Raw genomic sequence first — 22,468 nt, 5'->3', positions numbered from 1 at the left:
CGCCTGCCACAACGCCTGGCTATGTTTTGGTTGCAGCCATCATTGTTTGGCGGGCCCGGGCTGGATTTGAACCCGCCACCTTAGGTGTATGTGGCTGGCACCTTAGCCGCTTGAGCCACAGGTGCTGAGCCTGTCTTCTTAATCTTAATGTAATAGTACAGCGGTTCTCAACCTGTGGGCCAAACTATATTAAAGGGCTGCATTTAGGAAGGTTGAGAACCACTGTTATAGTGGGTTATTATAGATCTTTATGATGTTAAGATGCTTTTATATTTTTGTGATAGATCTAACTTAGTTTGTCCATATCTGCTGTATTTGGTTCCCCAATATTTAACTGAGAGTTTTTGCATCTGTGTTAATGAATGAGACAGCCTGTAAGTCACACTCATCTGGCTTCTTAGGATGACCTGGTACAGCTTCCTTCCTCTCTTTTCCCTGGCAGAGTCTATATCTTTTCCCTGGCAGAGTCTATAAAGTTAGAACACATGTTCTTAATAACTTAGTAGAATTCACTTACAAAACTCGCTGTTTCTGCAGGGGCTATCCATTGGCTGCAGGCTACATGGGCCTCTCTGTGTGGTGCCTTCATGAAAGGGTCTCAGGCTAGAGTGCCATGGTGCCATCACAGCTAACAGCAACCTCAAATTCTTAGGCTCAAGAAATCCTCTTGCCTCAGCCTTCCAAGTAGCTGGGACTATAGGTGCCCATCACCATAGCTAGCTAGTTTTTCTATTTTTAGTAGAGAATATTTTTAATAGAGTCTCTTTTTAGGGACTTGCTGTTGCTGAGGCTGGTCTGGAACTCTTGAGCTCCAATGATCCACCTGCCTTGGCCTTCCAGAGTGCTGGGATTATAGGCATGAGCCTCTGCACCCAGTTGAGTGTGATGTGCTCAAGACTGTCCCACTGACATTGTTTTTGGTGGCCCTGGTCCTGTTTGGTGGCTTCCAGTGGCTCTGCCCTGTCATCTCCCTCTTGTCTCCATTGCCAACCTGCTTCCCTCCTGCATCCTGTAGTTGCTTCTTTTTTACACCCTTGGTCTCCTGTCTAAACTGTTTATTTTTACATGTTTTTTAAGGACTTCACATCCTTTGAGGCCTTGGAATGGGTGGGATTGCGACAGCTGCACAGCTGCTCTCAGGGTGTTTATTGGGCTGCTCTGTATTCCAGGGAGACCCTGGAGCGTGGCCTGGAGTTCTGCCAGCAGACCCAGCGGGTGGACGGCTCCTGGGAGGGGTGAGTGGGCCCTGCCTGGAAGAGACCTATGTGGGGGCAGGTGGTCTCTGCTCCACTTGCTCATTGTGTGATCCTGCTATACCAGAAGTTTCTAGAAGTTACCTGCCAGCCAGTGAACTTCTAGTGGACTTTATTCCTTTCCAAGTTCCTGGGCTTTACCTTGGTGGCAGCTGCTGGGCATTTGTAGAATGCAGTGGACCTGGTGTTCCTGTTTTCCTTCTGCCTGGGCTGTTTATATAGGCACTTGGTGTGTGGTCAGGGCTGGTGGGAGGAGCATGGGCTAGATGCACTTCAGTGGCCTTAATGCCTGAGGCAGTGGAGTTGGTGGCTGAAGCATGGAGAATGTGCAGATGCCCTGGCTCACGTGCTGCCATCCCTCAGCTCCTGGGGCGTGTGCTTTACCTATGGCACTTGGTTCGGCCTGGAGGCCTTTGCCTGCATGGGACAGACATACCAGGATGGGTGAGTATGGCAGCCAGCCCCACAGTGCTGGGGGTTCTTAGCAGAATGCTCTGCTGGGTTTGGTTTTAGGAATGTTTTTAAAGAGTGAGATGAGAGCAGCATTCCAGAGAATCTTGCAGGTTGAATGCAAATGCTCACTGGCTCCACAGCTCTCCGGAGCTTCTTGACCCATGCAATGGAGGAACATGCCCAGCTCCCATCCAGCAGGCAGGATGCTGGCTGCCAGGTCAGAAGGAAGGGTGGAGGCCTCAGGTCCATGGTCTCCAGCTGCTCTGCCCTGCCCTGTGGATACCAGTGGCCAGTCGCCATACTGGTCTGGGAGTTCCCCAATAGGTAGAGCCAGGCAGTCCTAGCTCTCTTTGGGTGTCACCAGATGCTGTTAGGCTGTCTGCAGCACAGACTGTCTTCCCAACAACTCCGAGAGGAAGACACGCCTGTCCACACTGCACCTGGAAATTCACATTCCCTGGTTCCATTGGTGGCCTTGGCCCGTGGGGTGGAGGGGGGTGGAGTGGCTGGCCCGCTGCCCTGCTGTGATGGGCCTCCTGTCTCCTATCTGCAGGACAGCCTGTGTGGAGGTCTCCCGGGCCTGTGACTTCCTGTTGTCGCGGCAGATGGAGGATGGTGGCTGGGGGGAGGACTTCGAGTCCTGTGAGCAGCGGCGCTATGTGCAGAGTGCCCAGTCGCAGATCCACAACACCTGCTGGGCGCTGCTGGGGCTGATGGCTGCCAGGTGGGGTTGCAAGCCTGAGCATGTGGGGGAGTCGGGGCTATCCCGCCCTCAGCTGCCACTCTGGGGACAGAGACCCCTTCAAGAGCTGTGTCCCAGGTTCCTGGGGAGGTAGGGGACCCTGCAGGGCCCTGTAGGGAGACCTCTTAGGAATGGACACCACCTCACCACCACCACCAGTGATGGTGTCAGTGGCAGAGCCAGGGAAGCAGGGCCCAGTGGGACCAGGGTGAGCTGGGCCATGGGAAGCAGCTGCCCTGGGGGTAACGGCACAGGTTTGTGCAGCTGCTCTGTGTCCCTCCTGCATGCATGGTGGTGCTGAGCTACATACATGCCAGGTGCACACACAGTGTACACAGGAACACACAGACAGGCATGTGCACACACGGGCCCCATGTGTACTCAAGTGTCCCAGTCCATGCTGTCTTCCTGGGTTTGCAGCCAGTTGGGGAAATATCTAAGACCCCCTTAAACCGAGGGCAGCTCAGCTTGAGCAGGAGCAGCAGAGTCTTGGGGGACCTCCAGGGCAGAACAGTTGGGGACCAGTAGGCAGCTGAGTCCTGCCAAGCCCTGGATCTGCCTGGCATCTCACTCTGGCTAAGCATCAACTCTCATGGTTTCTATGGTGTCCAGAGGCCCATGAGGACCAGTGAGCAGGAGGGAGGCCCCTTGGATGGCCTATTTCCAGGCTCTACATCTTGCACCTCTTGGGGTGTCCGGGGAGGAAGCAGCCAGGACCTAAGGTGCCTCCATGGTGTTGGTGTGGGGTCACCCATCATTGCTGCAGTGTTCCAGCATCTGTCCATATGCTATTCTTGCCTGTGTTCCTGGCCTTACAGCCTATGCTTTCCCCCAGGCACCCCGACATCATGGCCCAGGAGAGGGGCATCAGGTGTCTGCTGGAGAAGCAGCTCCCCAATGGTGACTGGCCTCAGGTATGTTCTGGGAGCATGAGGCCCTTAGCTGCCCTGGGTCTGCAGGGCATTTTCACATCCCCATCCCGTATCTTTCTTGGAGGACACTGGCTGTTTGTGTGGTGTTTGCTGGCAGAGCTGGTGGTATGTCTGTGGCAGTTGCCCAGGTCCTGAGCAGATGTTGCTGATTGCAAATGATGCTCTGGCTGGAGCATAAGCAGGAGGTGACCCTTGGCTGATGCAGCCCTCCCTGGCAGGGCTCATGGGTCACATGAGGCTGACTGACCACCCTCCCCTTGGGTGAAGCTGGGGGCTGCAGCCTGAGGGGCTGGTGATCCAGGTCAATGGTTTGCTGTAGATGAGGGTACTGAGAAGGGCTGAGGGGTAACATGCTCGTGGCTTTCTTATGTTCTTCTGTAATTACCCCTAAGGCTGATTCCCTTACCTGCTGGTACAATGCAGAGGTGGGCCTTTGTATTTTTCTCTCCCTGTGTTCTTTTAGGAAAACATCTCCGGGGTCTTTAACAAGTCTTGTGCCATTTCCTACACGAACTACAAGAACATCTTCCCCATCTGGACGCTTGGCCGCTTCTCCCACATGTACCCCAAGAGTGCCCTGTCTGGCCACTCCTGAGGCATCTGCATGGGCAGTGGGGCTGCTGGGTAGTGGCATCACCAAGTTCCTGGTGAGGCCAAGCTGTCCTGGCTGGGTGGGGCTCCTGTGCACCTCTCTCCCAGGCTCCAGCCCCACCCTCCAGGTGGCAGGGTTAAGGTTAGGGTTGGGGGCAGGCGGCTTCAGACACCAGGTTCATTGAAGCTTCAGTTCTGAGAACAGCCTGTCAGGCTGGGCAGGGGAAGCACCAAGATGAAGCCTAGCCTGGGGACACACCATGTCTGGCACAGTCTTCCTAGGGAACAAGGGCAGGAGGGCCCCCATTCCCCACAGCTGAGCTATTAGTAGAGGAGCCAATGTCGTTCCTGCCTGGGCTGGCTGCTGCTCCTGTTTGTGGGGCTGAGGGACTGTACAACTGATGGCAGGCAGCCCTAGCCTCTCTCTCTGGACCACATCCAACCAGGCAGCCAAGGGCTATGTCAGGCTATGCCTGGAATGCTATAGTGCTCTCTCTGAGGCTCTGTGCCGTCTCTCATCCTCTGCCTGCTCTTGTGCCCCACCCCATGTGCTATCACTGGCTTCTACCTCAGAGCCTCTCCTGATACTGTCCCAGGTGGTCTCTTGCTCTCCTGAGCCCTTCAGGGCCTAGTCATACTGCATTTGTGGTTTGGGGTCTAGCAGGGGCCTTTGAGTGCCATTACTTTCCCATACATCTTGCTGCTAGGGTTTATTTGGCTAAAGGAAGGCATTGGGACCCTTGAGAGCTGCCCAGTTCGTTTGCACCCTCTTCCCAGCCCATGTGTCCCCCCCAACTGGGCTAGTGACAGGCTGGACAGTGACTACCAGAGTCCACCCCAAGCAGCAGCTCTTGTCCCTGGGATCCCCAGACACAACCCAATCACTGACCTGTTTTCCAGAAAGGAAACATAAATCTACTTTTATACTGAAAATGCTATTAAAAATCACTGACATGACCAGCTGCCTTAATAAACAAGACGTGATCCTGGACAGAAGCGTGTCCTGCTTGTGTTATTTGTGCTGAGTCTTCTGAGACTGCTCCAGTGTGGGGTCAGTAGGTGCCCACTGCACCTCCTGTTTCTGGAGGTGTGTGGTGTGCTCAGAGGTAAGATCCAGGCCATGTACAGTGACACCTGTCCTCACATGAAGAGCCTGAGTCATTTTCCTCCACAATGGCCTTCAAGAGGCACAGTGCCCCACCCATTCTCCTTTATCATGCTGAGGGATGGCTGACTCCCTGTCCCTGCCCTAGTCTTGTTTATAACCCAATTCCTTGTGTACAGAAAGCCTATCTTTACTGTTCCTTGAGAATAACTCTTGTTCAGAGTTGAGTCATGGTGCAGAAGAGTCTGTTTCTCCCAGGAGTGACCTCAGCCAGCACGTTTATCCCTGACTTGCTCTTGGCAAGGCTCCTGCCTAGAGCAGCAGACTTGCCTGTGGAGCCACACCAGGACAGGGGACCCTCAGTGTGGCTCAGGTAGCTTTTCTGTCCTAAGTCATTAAAGATCTGGAATCCAAGTTATTTTTGTTTATCAGGAACAGAGTTTGAATGTTCTGTAAGTTTTTCTGTGGAACCATACTAGATTTTCTTATGATGATGTAAACTTCAGATCCTTGATATTCTGGTGTTAATATCAAAGTAGACGTTAGGACAAGGACTAGTATCAGAAATAAGAGATATTTAATAATGATAAAATAATTTGTCAAGACAAAACAATCCTAAATGTATCATACCTGTCCTTCAGAATATAGGAAGCAGGACTGCAGCGAATTAGACAAATACACAGTCATAGGGAGACTTCCACACTTGACTAAGCAATGAGCAGTTGCTAGGTCTGTGAGGATACGGACGTGGACATTGTTGGCCAGCACAAGCTGATGGTGTTTACTTCACTTCCGATGTTTTCCTGGCCTCTTACGGGGGCAGACCACATGCCCAGTCACAGGAAGAGCCCAGGGGTTACAAAGTACCAAGATTGCAGAGTACTGTCTGACTGCAGTGAAGTTAAATCAATATCAGCAAAAGAAAGAGATTTGGAAAACCCAAATGTGGTAGTGAAACAACACACTTGCAGTGACCTGTTGAGGATAAGAGCAAGGAGAGTCGCAGACGGCTGATGCCGCCAACTTGGGGAGCTGCAAGGACTGAGAAAAGGCAGTAGGTTGGTAGAATAGGCCAGGAACCTCAAAGTAGACCCACATGAACATGAACGGCTGCCGTTTGATGAAGGAGTAGGGGTGTTCCATGGAAAAAGGATGGTCTTTTCAAGTGCTACTGAAGCACCAGGCATCCATATGCACAGCAGTGAGTTTGGACACTCCCACGCCTCCCAAACGTTAACTCAGAATGGATCACAGACCTGAATGTAAAGTGCAGGACTGTGGAACTCCTAGAACGTTGTGTAGGAGAAAACACAGGTCACCTTGGGTTTGGTGATGGTTGATATGACTCCATGGATTGCAACCTATGAAAGGAAAACAATAAGTTGTATTAATTTAAATTAAAAATTTCTGCTCTGCAAAAGACACTGTCAAGAAAATGAGGACGCAAGTCAGAGACTGGGAGAAAATGCATGGCTGATAAAAGACTTACCCAAAAGCACTCTTAAAACTCTACAGTAAGAAAAATGGTTAAAAAATGAGCCAAAGTTCTTAACAGACATGCCACAGATGTGCAGGCAGCAGACAAGCACATGAGAAGACACCTAGACCGCAGGTTGCCGGGGACATGAAGAAAAACAGCTGGACACTAACCCACCCACCAGTGGCCAGACTCTGCAGCAGTGACGCCCATGCTGGTGAGACACAGCAGGAATTCCCATGATGGTGGGAGTGCAGAGTGGCAGCTTCTCACAAAGTAAATATGGCCTTACTTTTTGATCCATCTATCTTCACTCCTGGGTTTTCCCCCAAAGGAGATAAGAGCTTTGCCTGCACATGGGAGTTGACTGTGTGTGTCTTTATAGCACTGGGCATCCTCCAGAGGCAGATGGATGGTGAACTGTGTGGAGGAAATGAGCTGTCAAGCCCCAAAAGAGTTGGAGGAAACTTAAGTGCACTTTATTAATACTGAATGGAAGAAGCCAATCTGAAAAGGCTGCCTCCATAGGATTTTAGCCACGACACTCTGGAGAAGGCATGGCTATGGAGGCAGTGGTGGTTGGAGGGATCGAGGGTAAACAGGTAGAGCACAGAGGAGTCTGCGCGGCAGCACTGCTCTGTGTGATGGTGTACCCGTGGACACATGTCACTGCATTCTTGTCTGGACCCACAGAACTCACAGCACTTGAGAGTGAGCCTGATGCAAACTAGGGGCTGTGGGGCGATGAGAGGTCCATCTGGGGTTGTCAGTTCTAATGGGTGTCCCCTCTGTGGGGCATGTTGTTGATGGGGAGGGCGGCGGTGTGTTGGGGTGGGGACTCTGCACCTTCCTCCAAACTTGCTGTTTTCTTTAAAAAAAGTCTTTAAATGAAAAGGATGAATGAGCAAGGGAAATTAGAAAACATTTCACACTGACTGGAAATAAAAATATGGCATCAAATTTGTGGACTGTAGCTAAACAAACTGTGATAAGAAAGGTTTAAAGTCAGGGGTCAGAGTTTCCCCCTTAAGAAGTTTAAAACCAAAGTAAGTGAAAGGAAGGAAATATAAGTGCAAAAGTCAAATACAATAAAACCAAAAATAGCGTAAATCAATGAATCTAAAAGTTGGTGCTTTGAAGAGATGAATGAGCTTGTAGTTTGATTAAGTAAAAAAGGAAACAACTTAGGTCTAGAGTAAAAAAAAGGTCACTGTAGACCTACAGACAGCAGCTTATCCAGCCCACTCTGCTGAGCTGCGGCTCCTGTCTGGCTGTCCCAGTTTGCTGTTGTGCTGCCCCGGCTGCCCTGCTGCTGTTCTGTCTGGGTCCTATTGTCCCTCTACCCTGCTTGGGTTCTGCTGGAGGCACCTAAGCATGTGCTTCACGTCCATTCCTGGTTCCTTCTGGTCTCTGTGATGGGACTATAGAGCAAGTAACAAGGGGATATTGCCAGCTCAGGGCCAGAGTTCTACAACCTAAGGAAATGGACAAATTTCTTTAAAGAAAATCATCAAAATGTACATGAGAACAATAGAAAAATTTTAAGAAATTGAATTAGATGGATATGATGACTGATTACCTGAGAAATAATTGATGAGATTTCAAGAAAAAAAAAAAAGAAATTGAATTAGAAATTTAAAACTTTCCTAGAAGAAATCTAGGCCCAGGTGGATTCACTGGTGAATTATATCAAATATTTGAGAAAGAATCTAACATGAATACCCAGAAACAGCAGGAACACCACAGCGCATTTTAATTTTTATTTATTTTTGAGACAGAGTCTCAGTTTTGTTGCCCTCAATAGAGCGCTATGACATCATAGCTCACAGCAACCTCAAACTCTTGGGCTCAAGCAATTCTCTTGCCTCAGCCTCCCAAGTAGCTGAAACCACAGGCACCCGCCACAACACCTGGCTATTTTTTAGAGTCAGGGGGTCTCACTCTTGCTCAGGCTGGTCTTGAACCTGTGAGCTCAGGCAATCCACCCACCTCGGCCTTCCAGAGTTGTGGGGGTTACAGGTGTGAGCCACTGCGCCCAAACCTGCAGCTCGTTTTAAAGGCCAGTGTGGCAAAACCAGACCAAGACCTTATAAGAAAAGGAGATGCAGATCAGTTTCCCTCAAGAACACAAAAGTACTTACCAACATATTAACAAATTGAATCCAAGGAAAGGAAGGTGTGTGGTCAGTGCTATCAGATGGGTCCTGGCTAGAGGGAATGTGGTGTCAAGAGGTTTCTTATGGTGAGAAGAAGACAGCACCTTAAACACAATTGAGAAGCCTGGGGATAGCAACTTGAGCACCCATTGGCCTCAGAGAGGGTGGGGGCATCAGTAGGGTGTCTCGCCAGACCTGTGTCCTGGAAGCCCATACACCCTGCTCGGTGGGCACTGAGTCCTGCTTCCCTGACCGAGGAGAAAGCCGTGGGTCCTGCTCCTAGGCTAGTCTCAGGTTTTGTAAGGTACATTCGGGATTTAGAAATCATTTTTCTCCACCCAGCCTAATTTGAGACTCCTGAAAAGAATGTCACACCACTTGGTTTTTAGGGCCCCTCCTGAGCCCTCACCCCCGTGCTCAGTCATCAGGCTAGAATGGTGGGTGGATAAAGACATGTTTGGACACAGCCCTTCCTGCGAGGAGGAGGAGGGGATGACCCTGCAGCTGTCTCCTGGTTGCTGACAGCACAAGCCCTACAGAGCCAAGGAGCAGTGCCGGGGGAGGTTTCACAGGCCGCACTGACTGAGGACTGACACCCATCCTGTAGCAGGTAAGTGTGCAGGTCTGCGCGTGGCTACTCCCCTCATCTGTTGGTTGGGAAGCCTCCAGTCAGGACAGTAGTGGCTTGCAGTTAGTGATGGCTGGTGTTTGAGACAATCAGTGCTCATAGTCTGTATGGTGGGCAGGCAGGGATGTAGCCAGCTGGTCACAGAAGCCACCAGCCATTCATTGGCCCCTCCTTCCTCAGATGTGGAACCCAGGGGCCTAGTGAACACCTGCACTCCAGACGCCACCCCAGGTACCCAGGACACAGCTGGCCGCCATCTGGCCCCAGAGAGTCCAGAAAGGCCCCAGGTCCACTGCTGGGTGGGCAAGCGCTAAGGGAAGGTGATGGCCTCCAGGACATTGGGGTGAAGGCGGAGTCCCCACTGAAGCCTGAGTGTTTTCAGGGTCTGTCTCACATGTCTGGGGCGTGTGCTCCATAGGCCCTGGCTTCTCAGCTGTGTAGTCCAGGGCAAGGGACTGGGTGCAGCCTGGGCAGCAATGCCCCTTTAAGGGCAGTGACATCACAAGGCGCGGAAGGCGGTGGGACTCCGCTGGGACTCCGCTGGGACTCCGTGGGACTCCGTGGGACTCCGTGGCCTCGGCTGTGTCTGTGGGGCTGTGGGCTCGGGGTTTCCACCTCCATGGGGCTGGGCCCGCCTGTAAGCACCTGAAGACACCATGGCGGAGGGCGGTGAGCTGATGAGCAGGCTGATGAGCGAGAACGCGGACCTAAAGAAGCAGGTGCGGCTTCTGAAGGAGAACCAGATGCTGCGGCGGCTGCTCAGTGAGAGCTGCCAGGAGAGCTGCAGCCGCGGCCGGGACCTGCTCCTGCCCAAGGCCCCCGCCTACCCCGAGGCCTGTTCCCCTGGGAGTGGAGGTGAGGACTGCCCCAGAGTGGGGAGGTGGCCTGCCCAAACAGGTGTCACTGGCACCCCCAGGTCTGAGTGAGCCAAGACCACCTGCCCTATCTGCTGTGCATCCTCAGGCACACTTCTGGTCAGCAGGGGTCCTGTGGGGGCCGCAGACAGACATAAGGAAAAGTCCCATGCAGGAGGGCAGCTCCTCAGGATGCCAGAGGCGGTGACCAGTGGCAGGCATGCTGGCCAGAGCTTTGTGCCTCTTCCATGCCACATCTGCTCACCACCACACACCAGAGCAAGCCCAGTGCTAGGGGCACTGCCTCAGAGGGAGGTCCTGCAATGTCGAGTCCAGACCAGCAGGTGGGCCCATTCCTTGGAGGGCCAGGGGGGCCCCAATCCTGCTCACCAGTGTCGACTCCAACCTGCTAGGGCTTTTTTACAGAGAACAATAAGGTTTGATCACTTTCTGCCAAAGTAGCTGTTTCTATTTTAAAGGTTTTGTGGAGCAATTTTCTTCTATGTATGTGATTTGGGGTGTGGTTTACAGTGTGACCCTCGGGGATGGAACACAGCCATCTGTGCTCACCAGTGCCCTGTGTACCCTGCTGTCTGCAAGTGCCTGTACCACTCCAGGAGGCCAGCTCAGCTGCTCACTGAGTGGACGCTCCAGGCCCTGAGCTTGGCATGGTCACTTCCTGGAGTCCATCTTGGACACCCACTACTGCCCTGAGAAACCTGCCTCCATGTACACACAGCATGCGAGAGCAGTACTTTCCACTTCCTAGCTGTGACCAGTCCATGGTGCCAAGACTGCTGGCATAGCACTGCAGCACCCTCAGTCTCTAGGGCCCTGATGAGGGTCTGGACAGGCACAGACCATATCATTGAAAGGACACAGGGTCCAGCCAGTAAGCCCCAGGACCTGTGTCCCCACCAACCACTAAGCTCCCCCACTCTTGCCACTGGACATTTGCTAGAAGGCATAGTGGTCATGGCTATGTGAAATCCTGCTGAGTGTTGGTCCAAGTTCATGGCTCAGAGCCCAAGTGTTGCCGTGGCTGCAAAGGGCACTTACTTATTTTCAAGTCTTGCTGGCACTAGGCAGCTACCAAAGGGCGCATCCCCTAGGAATTACACTGGGCCAGGCCTCAGGGCTCAGAGCTGACCATGTGGTCAGCTGCAGACAGAGTGCTGGGGGATCCCTTACTCAGTCCATGCTGTCCCTAAAGGGTCTGAGTTGGGCCCCCAGAAAGCCTGGAACTGCAGGACAAAGTCTCAGGGCAGGTCCAGCCACATCTGTTGGCTGGGAGGGCCAGCCACTCTGTGAGTAGTGCTTGGTGATGCTCTGGGCCTGAGCGAGCATGGGCTTGCGGGGAGGGCTTTCAGCCTGGCTCCATTCAGCCAGGGCACACCTTGGCCTTCAGTGTTGGAGTTTGGAAAACCAGTGCTGAGCTTGGCAAAAAAAAAAAAAAATGTCTATCTACAGAAGGACCACACAGCAGCGGTTCATGGGTTTCCAAGAGTCCCCTAGTGCCTGTGTTCAGTACAGGCTGCCCCCTTTAAAAGCCAATTTCTCTTATTTAATTCAGTAATGTACTAATGTTTGAAGTTAAAGTTCTTTATCCCCTTGAGGTAAATAACCCTGCAAAATGGTTTTATTTTTATTTATTTATTTTATTGTAATTATTTTTTGAGACAGAGTCTCGTTATGTCACCCTCGGTAGAGTACTGTGGCATCACAGCCCACAGCAACCTCAAAAACTCTTGGGCTTGAGTGATTCTCTTGCCTCAGCCTCCTCAGCCTGCCACAACACCCGGCTATTTTTTGTTGCAGTTGTCATTGTTGTTTAGCAGACCCAGGCCAGGTTTGAACCTGCCTGCCCTGGTGTATGTGGCCAGACCCTAACCACTGAGCTATGGGCACTTTAATTTAGGGTTATTTCTTTTTCTAAAAGTAGAATCACTGACTTAGAAGGAAGGAGCAAATTTTAAAAACACATTTTTCAGTAGTATTTTTTAATCTAGTCTTTTAAGTAGCCCTAGTGATTTCATATGTTGCAGTTATATTAAGCTATCTCTCTCCCCACCCCCTGCCCCATTTAGGGGTGGAGATTGGATCTTGCTATATTGCCCAGGCTGTTCTTTTTTTTTTTTTTTTTGAGACAAAGTCTCAAGCTGTCACCCTCGGTAGAGTGCCATGGCATCATAGTTCACAGCAACCTCAAACTCTTGGGCTTAGGGGATTCTCTTGCCTCAGCCTCCCAAGTAGCTGAGACTATAGGTGCCTGCCACAATGCCCAGCTATTTTTTGGTTGTAGTTGTCATTGTTTGGTAGGCCCAGGTTGGATTGGAACCCACCAGCTCCGGTGTATGTGGCTGTCACCCTAGCTGCTGAGCTACAGGTGCCGAGCCTTTATTTTATTTTATTTTTGCAGTTTTTGGCCGGGGCGGGGCTCAAACCCACCACCCCTGTAAATGGGGCTGGTGCCCTACTCCTTGAGCCACAGGTGCCGCCCTTTTTTGTTTGTTTGTTTGAGGCAGAATCTCACTCTGTCACCTGGACAGAGTGCCACGGTGTCATAACTCACAGCAACCTCAAACGCCTGGGTACAAATGATCCTCCTGCCTCAGCCATCTGAGTAGCTGAGACTATAGGCATCTGCCACAGTGCTTGGCTAGTTTTTTCTATTTTTGCTAGAGATGGGGTCTTGCTCTTGCTCAGGATGGTCTCAAGCAATCCACCTAATTTGGCCTCCCAGAGTGCTAGGATTACAAGCATGAGCCACTGCACTCAGCTGTTAATAAGTTTGTAAGTGCACTCAGCCATTAATAAGTTCGCAAGTTTGACAATAACACCCTTTGACATAACACCCTTTGGGCATTTTATGGTAATTTGTTGCAGTTACAGATGAGCCTTCTTTTCTGATAGTGTTTTCAGAGTGGTCAGTGTTGATGTGCAGAGAGGCTATCAGTCTGAAAATGTCCTGTGTCCTGATACTTGGCTGAGCTGTTCTATTCCACGGTGCTTCCCAGCTTATCTCTTACACTCTCTAAGTCTCCAAGTGTGTTCTTCACAGACAGTCCCTGTGCGCAGGGTGGCTGGCAGGTGCACTTCTGCCCGTGTTCCTGACTCAGCTCCTGCTCTCGCCTCAACCCTTGCGGGGCTCCCTCAGGGACAGGTAGGAGGCAGCTCAGGGAGGACAGTGCACTGGCCAGTGCTGGGAGCAGTCCTTCCAGCTCCTAAATGTTAAAGACAAAAAAGATTGAGAAAATGAGTCATTTAGCTCAACTTTTATGACCATGTTTCTGTCTGTATGAAAGGTGGTGACCCCCCCACCCCCCAGCTTTTTTCTGGGCTCGTCAATGGGATCTTACTGCACAGCACAGCTGCTGGGCTCAGTGGCAACCCTGTCTCTCACCTTGTCTGTCCCCAGTGTATGTCTGGATACAGTTTTGTGCGGTTATTTCTGGATTCTACTTTCCCAGGAGCCTGGCTAGGATTTCTTTTCTGGGGGTTGTCTTGTGGGAATTTGATACCAGAGTTCTGGCAAATTTTGAACCTTAAAAGAGCATCTTTTAATTTTCCCATTGTATTTATGATTTTGTCTGTATGATTCAGGGATGATGAATTGTCTAGAAACTTGGCAGAGCTTGCCCCAAACCACCTGGACAGCCCTTTGGAGATAACTATTTTATACCTTTTAGATGTTTCTTCTTTTTTACTGGTTCATTTAAGTTTTCTACTTCTGAAGTCATTTTTGTTGTTGCATTTTGGCCGGGGCCGGGATTGACCCCACCACCCTCGGTATATGGCACTAGTGCCCTACTCACTGAGCCACAGGGGCTGCCCCCTACTTCTGAAGTCATTTAAAAGTAATGTCTGGGGCAGCCCCTGTGGCTCAGTGGGTAAGGTGCCGGCCCCATATACCGAGAGTGGCAGGTTCAAACTTGGCCCTGGCCAAACTGCAACAAAAAAATAGCCGGGTGTTGTGGTGGGTGCCTATAGTCCCAGCTACTCGGGAGGCTGAAGCAAGAGAATCGCCCAGGAGTTGGAGGTTGCTGTGAGCTGTGTGACGCCATGGCACTCTACCAAGTGGGACAAAGTGAGACTCTGTCTCTGCAAAAAAAAAAAACACACAAAAAAAGTAATGTGTGGCTAGGTACAGTGGCTCACACCTGTAATCCCAACACTTTGGGAGGCTGAGGCAGGAAGATCACTTGACAGCAAGAATTTGAGAGCAGCCTGGACTACATAGTGTGACCCAGTTTCTACAAAAAATAAAATTACCCAGACATGGTGATGCATGCCTGGGTAGTCCCAGCTACTAGGGAGGCTGAGGTAGTAGGAGCACTTGAGCCCTAAAGTTTGAGGTTACAGTGAACTATGATTGCACCCTGCATTCCAGCCTCCATGGGAGAGAGAAACCGTGTCTCTGAAAAAAAAAAAAGTAATTTTCCAGAAGATACTTTTTAATTAAAATTTTAAATTAAGATATGATAGTGTACAATTGGATCTTAATTAAAAATTAAGCTTCTGGTAGGAGGCTATGGGGGCTTCAAGAACTGACTGGGCCTCCCATGTGGGCAGGAGGCCACACACTGATGACCTAGTTTCTTTTGAATCTTTTTTCCCTTTTGGAAAACATTTTTGGGGGCAGATTAGTTGGTTCCTTCAGAGGAACATTTTAAGATGTAATTTTTTTTTTTTTGAGACAGAATCTCACTCTGCCTCCCTTGGTAGAGTGCAGTGGTATCACAGTTCACAGCAACCACCAACTCTTGGGCTTAGGTGATTCTCTTGCCTCAGCCTCCCGAGTAGCTGGGACTCCAGGTACCCACACCCGCCGCAATGTCCAGCTATTTTTGTTACAATTGCCACTGCTGTTTTAGCTGGCTGAGGTTGGGTTGGAACCTGCCACCCTCGGTATGTGGGCCGGCTCCCTCCCACTGAGCCACAGGCTCTGCTCTGGATGTAATTTTTTGATATAGATCTTAACACCATTTCTTCTATATATGTTTGCTTTATTGCAAGGAGAATAAACTTAAAATAGATTGAACTAATTAAACTTAGAAAGAGATTTCATAAGAAGAGGTAAATCAACGTGACTAGGAGTCAGTGTGCTGTGCCTGGGCTCAGCAGCCAGGTCTGGGAATACTGCGTGCTGCAGAGGGCATGGGAGCAGGAGCTGGGGGTGGGCACAGACTTCCTCTGTGGTTTCAGAAAGCAAGGAATGAGAAACACACACACCCAGGCCCATGCAGGTGTATCTTGCAGGGGATGCCTGAGGAACGAGGAGGCACCTTAAGAAGGCTAGTTACAGCTTTGCTTTCACAAAACCTGGAAAGAGCCCCAAATCCACCAGTAAGACAAAGCATAAAAAGTCACTTTGTGAGTGTATGTGTGCCCAGTGTGCACGTGTGCCAGGAAATAGGTAAACAGAGTAGCTACCAAATGACTCAGCATGGAGAAATCTCAGATAATGTTGCAGCAAAAAGTTCTGTGCAGAATAAAATGTATGGGATGACACATTTACATGTGTATAAAATTTAAAAAGCATATAGCAGAGTATGGCACATGGGGTGTGCTTGCTTGCTGGGCCTGTGAGCAGAAGCAGGTGCTCCCCTTGGGCAGGGCAGGTGCCCGGGGCCACTTCACCCATGTCCAGGAAAGGCCTGGAGAGGAAAGAGGAGGTTCTGGAGCCAGGGGTACAGTGACTGGAATCAGAGCTTGGGGTTGGGCGTGGAGGGTTCCTTAAGGTGCTTTCAGCCTTCCTTGGGACATCTCAGGAGCACCAACCTGAGCGCTTGCCCCTTTCCTCTCTGTCACAGCTCCAGATTTTGGAAGGTTCACCAGCGTCCCCGACGTGCCCTCCCAGCTGCAGACATCCTCCCTGGAGGACCTGCTATGCTCGCACGCCCCCCTCTCCAGCGAGGATGACAGCTCCCCAGGCTGTGCAGCCCCCTCCCCGGCACCCTTCAAGGCCTTCCTCAGCCCTGCGGAGCTGCGTGTCCCCCGAGGTGCCGAGGGGACGCTGTCTCCGCTCCTGAGCCCCTTGCAGAACTCACTGGTGGACAAGACCTTGCTGGAGCCCAGGGGACTAGTGCGGCCCAAGAAGGTATGCTTCTCAGAGGCCAGCCTGCCCGCCGGGGACAGGCCCAGGAGGAGCTACTACCTCAATGGTATGTGGTGCAGGGTGCGGAGGCCTAGTGCACAGGGGGTGGGGTAAGATGGGGGCCAGGGCCAAGGCCAGGGTTGTGTCTGTGCTAACCTTTTGCCCATCTTTCCCCCCCAAATGGGTCACTTATCTTCTTGGGGAGCTTGAGGTAGTTCTTCATGTATTCTGGACACAGGTCTGTTTGGGGATGTGTTTTGCTTACTGGGGCTCCGTCTATGGCTTGCTCATTTTAACAATGATGTTTAGGAGAAGGGAGGGGCCTGTACCCAGGGGGCCTTCCTTGTGAAGCACATGCAGAGGTTACACTGGCTGCATACAGATTGCAACAATCCAGCTAAAATGTCTCTGTGGAAGACACTGTGATTCTTTTTTTTTTTTTTTTTTGGCTGGGGCCATGTTTGAACCCACTACTTCTGGTATATGGGGCTGGCGCCCTACTCCTTGAGCCACAGGCACTGCCCGACACTGTGATTCTTAAAGTAAACTGTCAAATGTGACCTGTAGGTTATCAGATGTCTATTCAAATTATCTATTTTTCTGTGTCTTTTAAAGAACTAGCCCATCTCACCTAAGTTGTCAAATTTATTGGCATAAAGTTAATCCTAATATTTCCTTTTTATACTTTTAATGTCTGTAGGATCTCTGGTGGGGTCATCTCTAACTTCTGATAGCAGTAATTTTTGTCTTCTTTCTCTCTTTCCCTAAGTCTTTCTAGAGATTTATCCATTGCATTGACTTTTTAATTTCAAGAGTAGATTTTTGGCTGGATCTTAGAGGGCCCAGGTTAGACTAGAAATCATTTCTACAACAGTTCAGGTATTGCATATTTCTTCTGATTACTTTAGGTTTTAGAGAAGGGAGGGGGAAGACTCCTGATCAGAGAGATGCATCAGTACAGAGGAGTTGTACCTCTTCCTCCATGCTCATTGCCCCAACACCCCGAGTGGTGCATCTGCATCTCATCCTTAATCCCTGCTGCCTTCCACAGTCTTCCCAAGTGATTGGGAAAGAAATATACCAGAAACTACAGAACATTGTTGAAAGAAGTTAAAGAATCCCTAAATAAATAAATAGAAAACTTTTTTTTTTTTTTTTTTTTTTTGAGACAAGGTCTCACTCTGTCAGGTACAGAATGCCGTGGCATCATCATAGCTCACAGAAACATCAAATTCCTGGGCTCGGGCTATCCTCTTGCCTCAGCTTCTCGAGTAGTTGTGACTACAGGTGCCTGCCACCACACCTGGATGGTATTTTTTATTTTTAGAAGAGATGTGGTCTCACTCTTGCTCAGGCTGGTGTTGAACTCCTGAGCTCAAGCAATGCACCTTCCTCAGCTTCCCAGGGTGCTGAGATAATAGACATGAACCACTGTGCCTGGCAGAAAAACATCTTGTTTCTTCATGGATCAGAAGACTTTAATATCAGAGTGTCCAACATGTTGGCTTCTTTGTACCACAGTGGAAGAATAAGAATTATCATGGCCCATGCATTAAATACATAAACACTAATAAAAAAAAGATTTGTGTATAATTTTCAAGATATCTACCACCACAGATAAGCCAAAAAGTCCTAATAATCCTATTTAGGCAGTACCCGACTTGGAGCCTTTTAAAATCATTGAGCAGGTCTCAAGTTTGTGATCACTAAGATAGAGAGTATATGTGTCTAAGTAATAAAATCTCTCTCTTTTTGACTTTTTTATTATAAAAGCAAAAAAAAAAGTGGACAATATAAAACTAGTGGGATATGACATTGTATCTGAGAAACTAATGCATCAATATCTGGTTTGATGGAAGTAGCTGCAATTCTCAGTGAGTTCTCAAGGTGCTCATCAGATATTTTGGTTCTAATTTTACTCTTAATATGCTTCATTCTGGGAAATAGTTGCTCACAAATGTAGATGCTGCCAAAAAGTGATAACATGAATAAGGCATGATTATAAAGCAAGGGATATTTGTCTCTGGGAAGACAGGACCTATTAAAAAAAGGCTAACAAAGAGACATGATTAATTTTTTCTTTAAGTTGACTGTCAAATTACAGCTCAATGCATTCCATTTGAAAATTGAGAGTTAACATACTTTAATCGGCTGAAAATGGAGTTGCAAATGTACCAAATACTAATTTTTTTTCTAGAAATCTTGAAATCTGTTTTCAAATTCTTGTATCAAATTGAAAAGCAAGGCTGCATATTTTTTTGCTGTTCACAGGATTGTTTTTAGCCAATGTGCGGAAATGCATAAAACTGTTTGCCTTAATTTGAGCTTGCCATAATTTCAGTTTCATTTGGAAGGCTGTTATGGTTTGAAACATTGTATTGATAAATTGATTTTCACCTGGAAGGTGCATGTTTAACTCATTTAAATGAGTGGTTAAATCCACTAAAAATGCTAAATCTGTAAGCCAGTTTTCATCATTAAGTTCAGACACAAATTTGGGTTTTGATACTATAAATGACTTGACAACTTGTCACAAATCAGAAAATCTTTTCTATATTTGGCCTTGACTTAGTGCTCTTATTTCTTGTTTTTTCCTCATTGACAATTAAAAAAAATTTTTTTTTATTGTTGGGGATTTCTTGTAACAAGAAACCCGGTTACATTGATTGCATTTGTTAGGTAAAGTCCCTCTTATAATTGTGTCCACCCCCAAAAGGCAAGTCACAAACCGAGACCCACACCTCCCTCCCTCATTCCCTCTCTCCCCCTCCTCCCAGCTTCCCTCCCTCTCCCCTTCCCCTACCCCCCACCATATACTAGGTCATCAAGTGTCCTCATAAGAAAATTGAGTACATAGGATTCTTGCTTCTCCGTTCTTGTGATGCTTCACTAAGAATAATGTCTCCCACTTTCATCCAGGTTAATACAAAGGATGTAAAGTCTCCATCTTTTTTAGTGGCTGAATAGTATGTCATGGTATAGATATACCACAGCTTGTTAACCCATTTCTGAGTTGATGGGGATTTAGGCTGTTTCCACATTTTGGTGATTGTAAATTGAGCTGTGATAAAGTGCAAGTGTCCTTACAGTAAAATTTTTTTCCTTCTGGGTAGATGCCCAGTAATGGGATTGCAGGATCAAATTGGAGGTCTAGCTTGAGTTCTTTGAGGGTTTTCCATACTTCCTTCCAAAAAGGTTGTATTAGTTTGCAGTCCCACCAGCACTGTAAATGTGTTCCCTTCTCTCCACATCCATGCCAGCATTTGCAGTTTTGAGGTTTTGTGATGTGGGCCATTCTTGGTGGGGTTAGATGGTATCTCAGGGTGGTTTTGATTTGCATTTCTCTAATAATTAGGGATGATGAGCATTTTTTCATATGATGGTTAGCCATTTGTCTGTCGTCTTTAGAGAAGATTCTATTCATGTCTCTTGCCCATTGATATATGGGATTGTTGGCTTTTTTCATGTGGATTAATTTGAGTTCTCTATAGATCCTAGTTATTAAGCTTTTGTCTGATTGAAAATATCCAAATATGGCTCGGCGCCTGTGGCTCAATCGGCTAAGGCGCCAGCCACATACACCTAAGGTGGCGTGTTCGAATCCCCAGCCTGGGCCTGCCAAACAACAATGATGGCTGCAACCAAAAAAAAAATGCCTGGTGCTATGGCGGGTGCCTGTAGTCCCCGCTACTTGGGAGGCTGAGGCAGGAGACTCGCTTGAGCCCAGGAGTTGGAGGTTGCTGTGAGCTGTGATGCCATGGCACTCTACCCAGGGGGATAGCTCCGTCCAAAAAAAAAAAAAAAAAAAGAAAAAAAAGAAAATATCCAAATATCCTTTCCCATTGTATAGGTTGTCTGTTTGCTTTGGTGGTTGTCTCCTTAGCTGTACAGAAGCTTTTCAGTTTAATTAAGTCCCATTTGTTATTTTTGTTGTTAGTGCAATTGCTACAGAAGTCTTCTTCATAAAGTCTTTTCCCAGGCTGATATCTTCAAGTGTTTCTCTATGCTTTCTTTGAGGATTTTTATCGTTTCATGACTTAAATTTAGGTCTTTTATCAATGTTGAATCAATTTTTGTGAGTGGAAAAAGGTATGGGTCCAGTTTCAGTCTTTTACATGCGGATATCCAGTTCTCCAAGAACCATTTATTGAATAGGGATTCTTTCCCCCAGTTTATGGTCTTGTTTGGTTTATCAAAGATTAGGTGGCTGTAAGATGTTAGTTTCATTTCCTGGTTTTCTATTCGATTCCAAATGTCTATGTCTCTATTTATGTGCCAGTACCATGCTGTTTTGACCACTATGGCCTTGTAGTACAGCTTAAAGTCTGGTATGCTGATGCCCCCCCAGCTTTGTTTTTATTACTAAGAACTGCCTTAGCTACATGGGGTTTTTTATGGTTCCATACAAAACACAGAATTATTTTTTCCAAGTCTTTAAAGTGTGATATTGGTATTTTAATAGGGATGGCATTGAATCTATAGATTGCTTTGGGAAATATAGACATTTTAACAATGTTGATTCTTCCCAGCCATGAGCATGGTACATTCTTCCATATGTTAATATCCTCTGCTATTTATTTTTTTAGGGTTTCATAATTTTCTTTATAGAGATTCTTCACCTCCTTTGTTAGGTATATTCCTAGGTATTTCATTTTCTTTGAGCTATGGTGAAGGGGGGTGTGCCCTTAATTAGCCTCTCATCTTGGCTATTAATGGCGTATACAAAAGCAACTGACTTGTGGACATTGATTTTATATCCTGAAACATTACTGTATTTTTTGATGACTTCCAGGAGTCTTGTGATTGAGTCTTTGGGATTATCTAAGTATAATACCATAACCTCAGCAAAGAGGGAGAGTTTGACCTCCTCTGTGCCCATTTGGATGCCCTTTATTTCCTTCTCTTGCCTAATTGTATTGGCTAGAACTTCCAGCATTATGTTGAATAGTTGTGGTGATAGAGGACAACCTTGTCTGAGTTCTCTTATTTCTGAAAAGTAAATGGCATCGCCATAGTCAGCATCAATACTTTTCAGGAATTCCTGGAAGTGGCAATGACTCAATCCCTTATGAAATTCACAGTCTTGGTGATGATTTGCATGATGTTATTGATGTTATCCATTTTTAAAGCTTTTGAGTATAAATTTTCTTGATGTATTATATAGTGATACTTCATCAAATGTGAGTTTTGTATGGCAATTACTTCATCTTCTACTTTCTAAGTCCCTCTCTTATACCAACTATCGCTGGGGCACCATCAATAACTATACCAGATATGTTGACAATGGACAAAGAAAATCACTTTGGCATGGTCCCAGCTACTTGGGAGGCTGAGGCAGGAGAATTGCCTAAGCCCAAGAACTGGAGGTTGCTGTGAGCTGTGATTCCACGGCAACAAAGTGAGACTATCAAGGGCAACAAATTGAGACTCCGTCTCTAAAAAAAAAAAAAAAAGAAGAAAAGAAAAGAAAAAAAGAAAATCACTTTGGCATATGTTTTTACTGCTTCTTATATATCTCTTGATTTAGCTGTGTGTTTTAATGGTGCTAAAGAAGCTATTTCTTCAGTGATCTTGATACTATGTGTCATCAATACCTCTAATAAAAATGGCAAGTCATATTGTACCATCAGTGCTATCATTCCTCACCAAAGTATAAAATTTAAAATTAGGAGCTTTACTCTTCAAACTCCTTTTGATAGATTTTCCAATTTCTTCAATTCATCTGGCTATCAACTGGTGAGACAAGTTGATTTTAGGAATATTCCTCTTTTTTCAAGGCAAATTATATCCACCATGCTTTCTTTTTTTTTTTGAGACAGAGCCTCAAGCTGTCACCCTGGGTAGAGTGCCATGGCATCACAGCTCATAGCAACCTCCAACTCCGGGGCTCAAGCGATTCTCTTGCCTCAGCCTCCCAAGTAGCTGGGATTACAGGTGCCCGCCACAATGCCTGGCTATTTTTTGGTTGCAGCCGTCATTGTTGTTTGGCAGGCCAGGTTGGATTCAAACCCTCCAGCTCAGGTGTATGTGGCTGATACCTTAGCCACTTGAGCCACAGGCACCGAGCCCCACCATGCTTTCTATACATTGCTTAAAGAACCATCAGTAAATGGTTTAAGTTTTTTTGCTATTAAATATGCTACCACATAACCAACTTTTTTTTTTTTTTTTTTTTTTTTT

General features: G+C 47.8%; 2 protein-coding genes and 1 non-coding gene across 5 annotated transcripts in view; all 3 read left to right on the top strand.

The window, feature by feature from the left end:
- The window catches only part of LSS (lanosterol synthase), a 29,059-nt gene extending 24,097 nt beyond the window's left edge, over window positions 1-4,962 (top strand). For 2 of the 3 annotated variants that reach the window (XM_003798143.3, XM_023518098.1), the window contains 5 exons: window positions 1,170-1,235; window positions 1,617-1,697; window positions 2,260-2,430; window positions 3,284-3,362; window positions 3,844-4,962. In XM_003798143.3, coding sequence (XP_003798191.1) covers window positions 1,170-1,235; window positions 1,617-1,697; window positions 2,260-2,430; window positions 3,284-3,362; window positions 3,844-3,975 — 529 coding nt within the window. In that variant the 3' untranslated portion in view covers window positions 3,976-4,962. Of the gene's footprint in view, window positions 1-1,169; window positions 1,236-1,616; window positions 1,698-1,846; window positions 2,031-2,259; window positions 2,431-3,283; window positions 3,363-3,843 lie in introns of those variants that run through there. The other variant, XM_023518097.1, reaches the window with a different exon arrangement.
- A 3,150-nt stretch (window positions 4,963-8,112) lies between these two features.
- Window positions 8,113-8,158, top strand: LOC111727886. Its single transcript, XR_002775322.1, has one exon. It is a non-coding gene; the product is annotated as a small nucleolar RNA SNORD20 (small nucleolar RNA).
- A 1,783-nt stretch (window positions 8,159-9,941) lies between these two features.
- The window catches only part of SPATC1L (spermatogenesis and centriole associated 1 like), a 17,122-nt gene continuing 4,595 nt past the window's right edge, over window positions 9,942-22,468 (top strand). The window contains exons 1-2 of the mRNA XM_003798102.2: window positions 9,942-10,192; window positions 16,005-16,355. Of these exons, the coding sequence (XP_003798150.1) occupies window positions 9,994-10,192; window positions 16,005-16,355 (550 nt within the window). The 5' untranslated portion in view covers window positions 9,942-9,993. The remainder of the gene's footprint in view (window positions 10,193-16,004; window positions 16,356-22,468) is intronic.

This window comes from Otolemur garnettii, unplaced genomic scaffold, assembly GCF_000181295.1.
Source record: "Otolemur garnettii isolate 467f Iridium unplaced genomic scaffold, OtoGar3 scaffold00128, whole genome shotgun sequence".
NCBI lineage: Eukaryota > Metazoa > Chordata > Mammalia > Primates > Galagidae > Otolemur > Otolemur garnettii.
The sequence above is the reverse complement of the archived record's forward strand: the minus strand, read 5'-3'. Positions and strand labels throughout refer to the sequence as shown.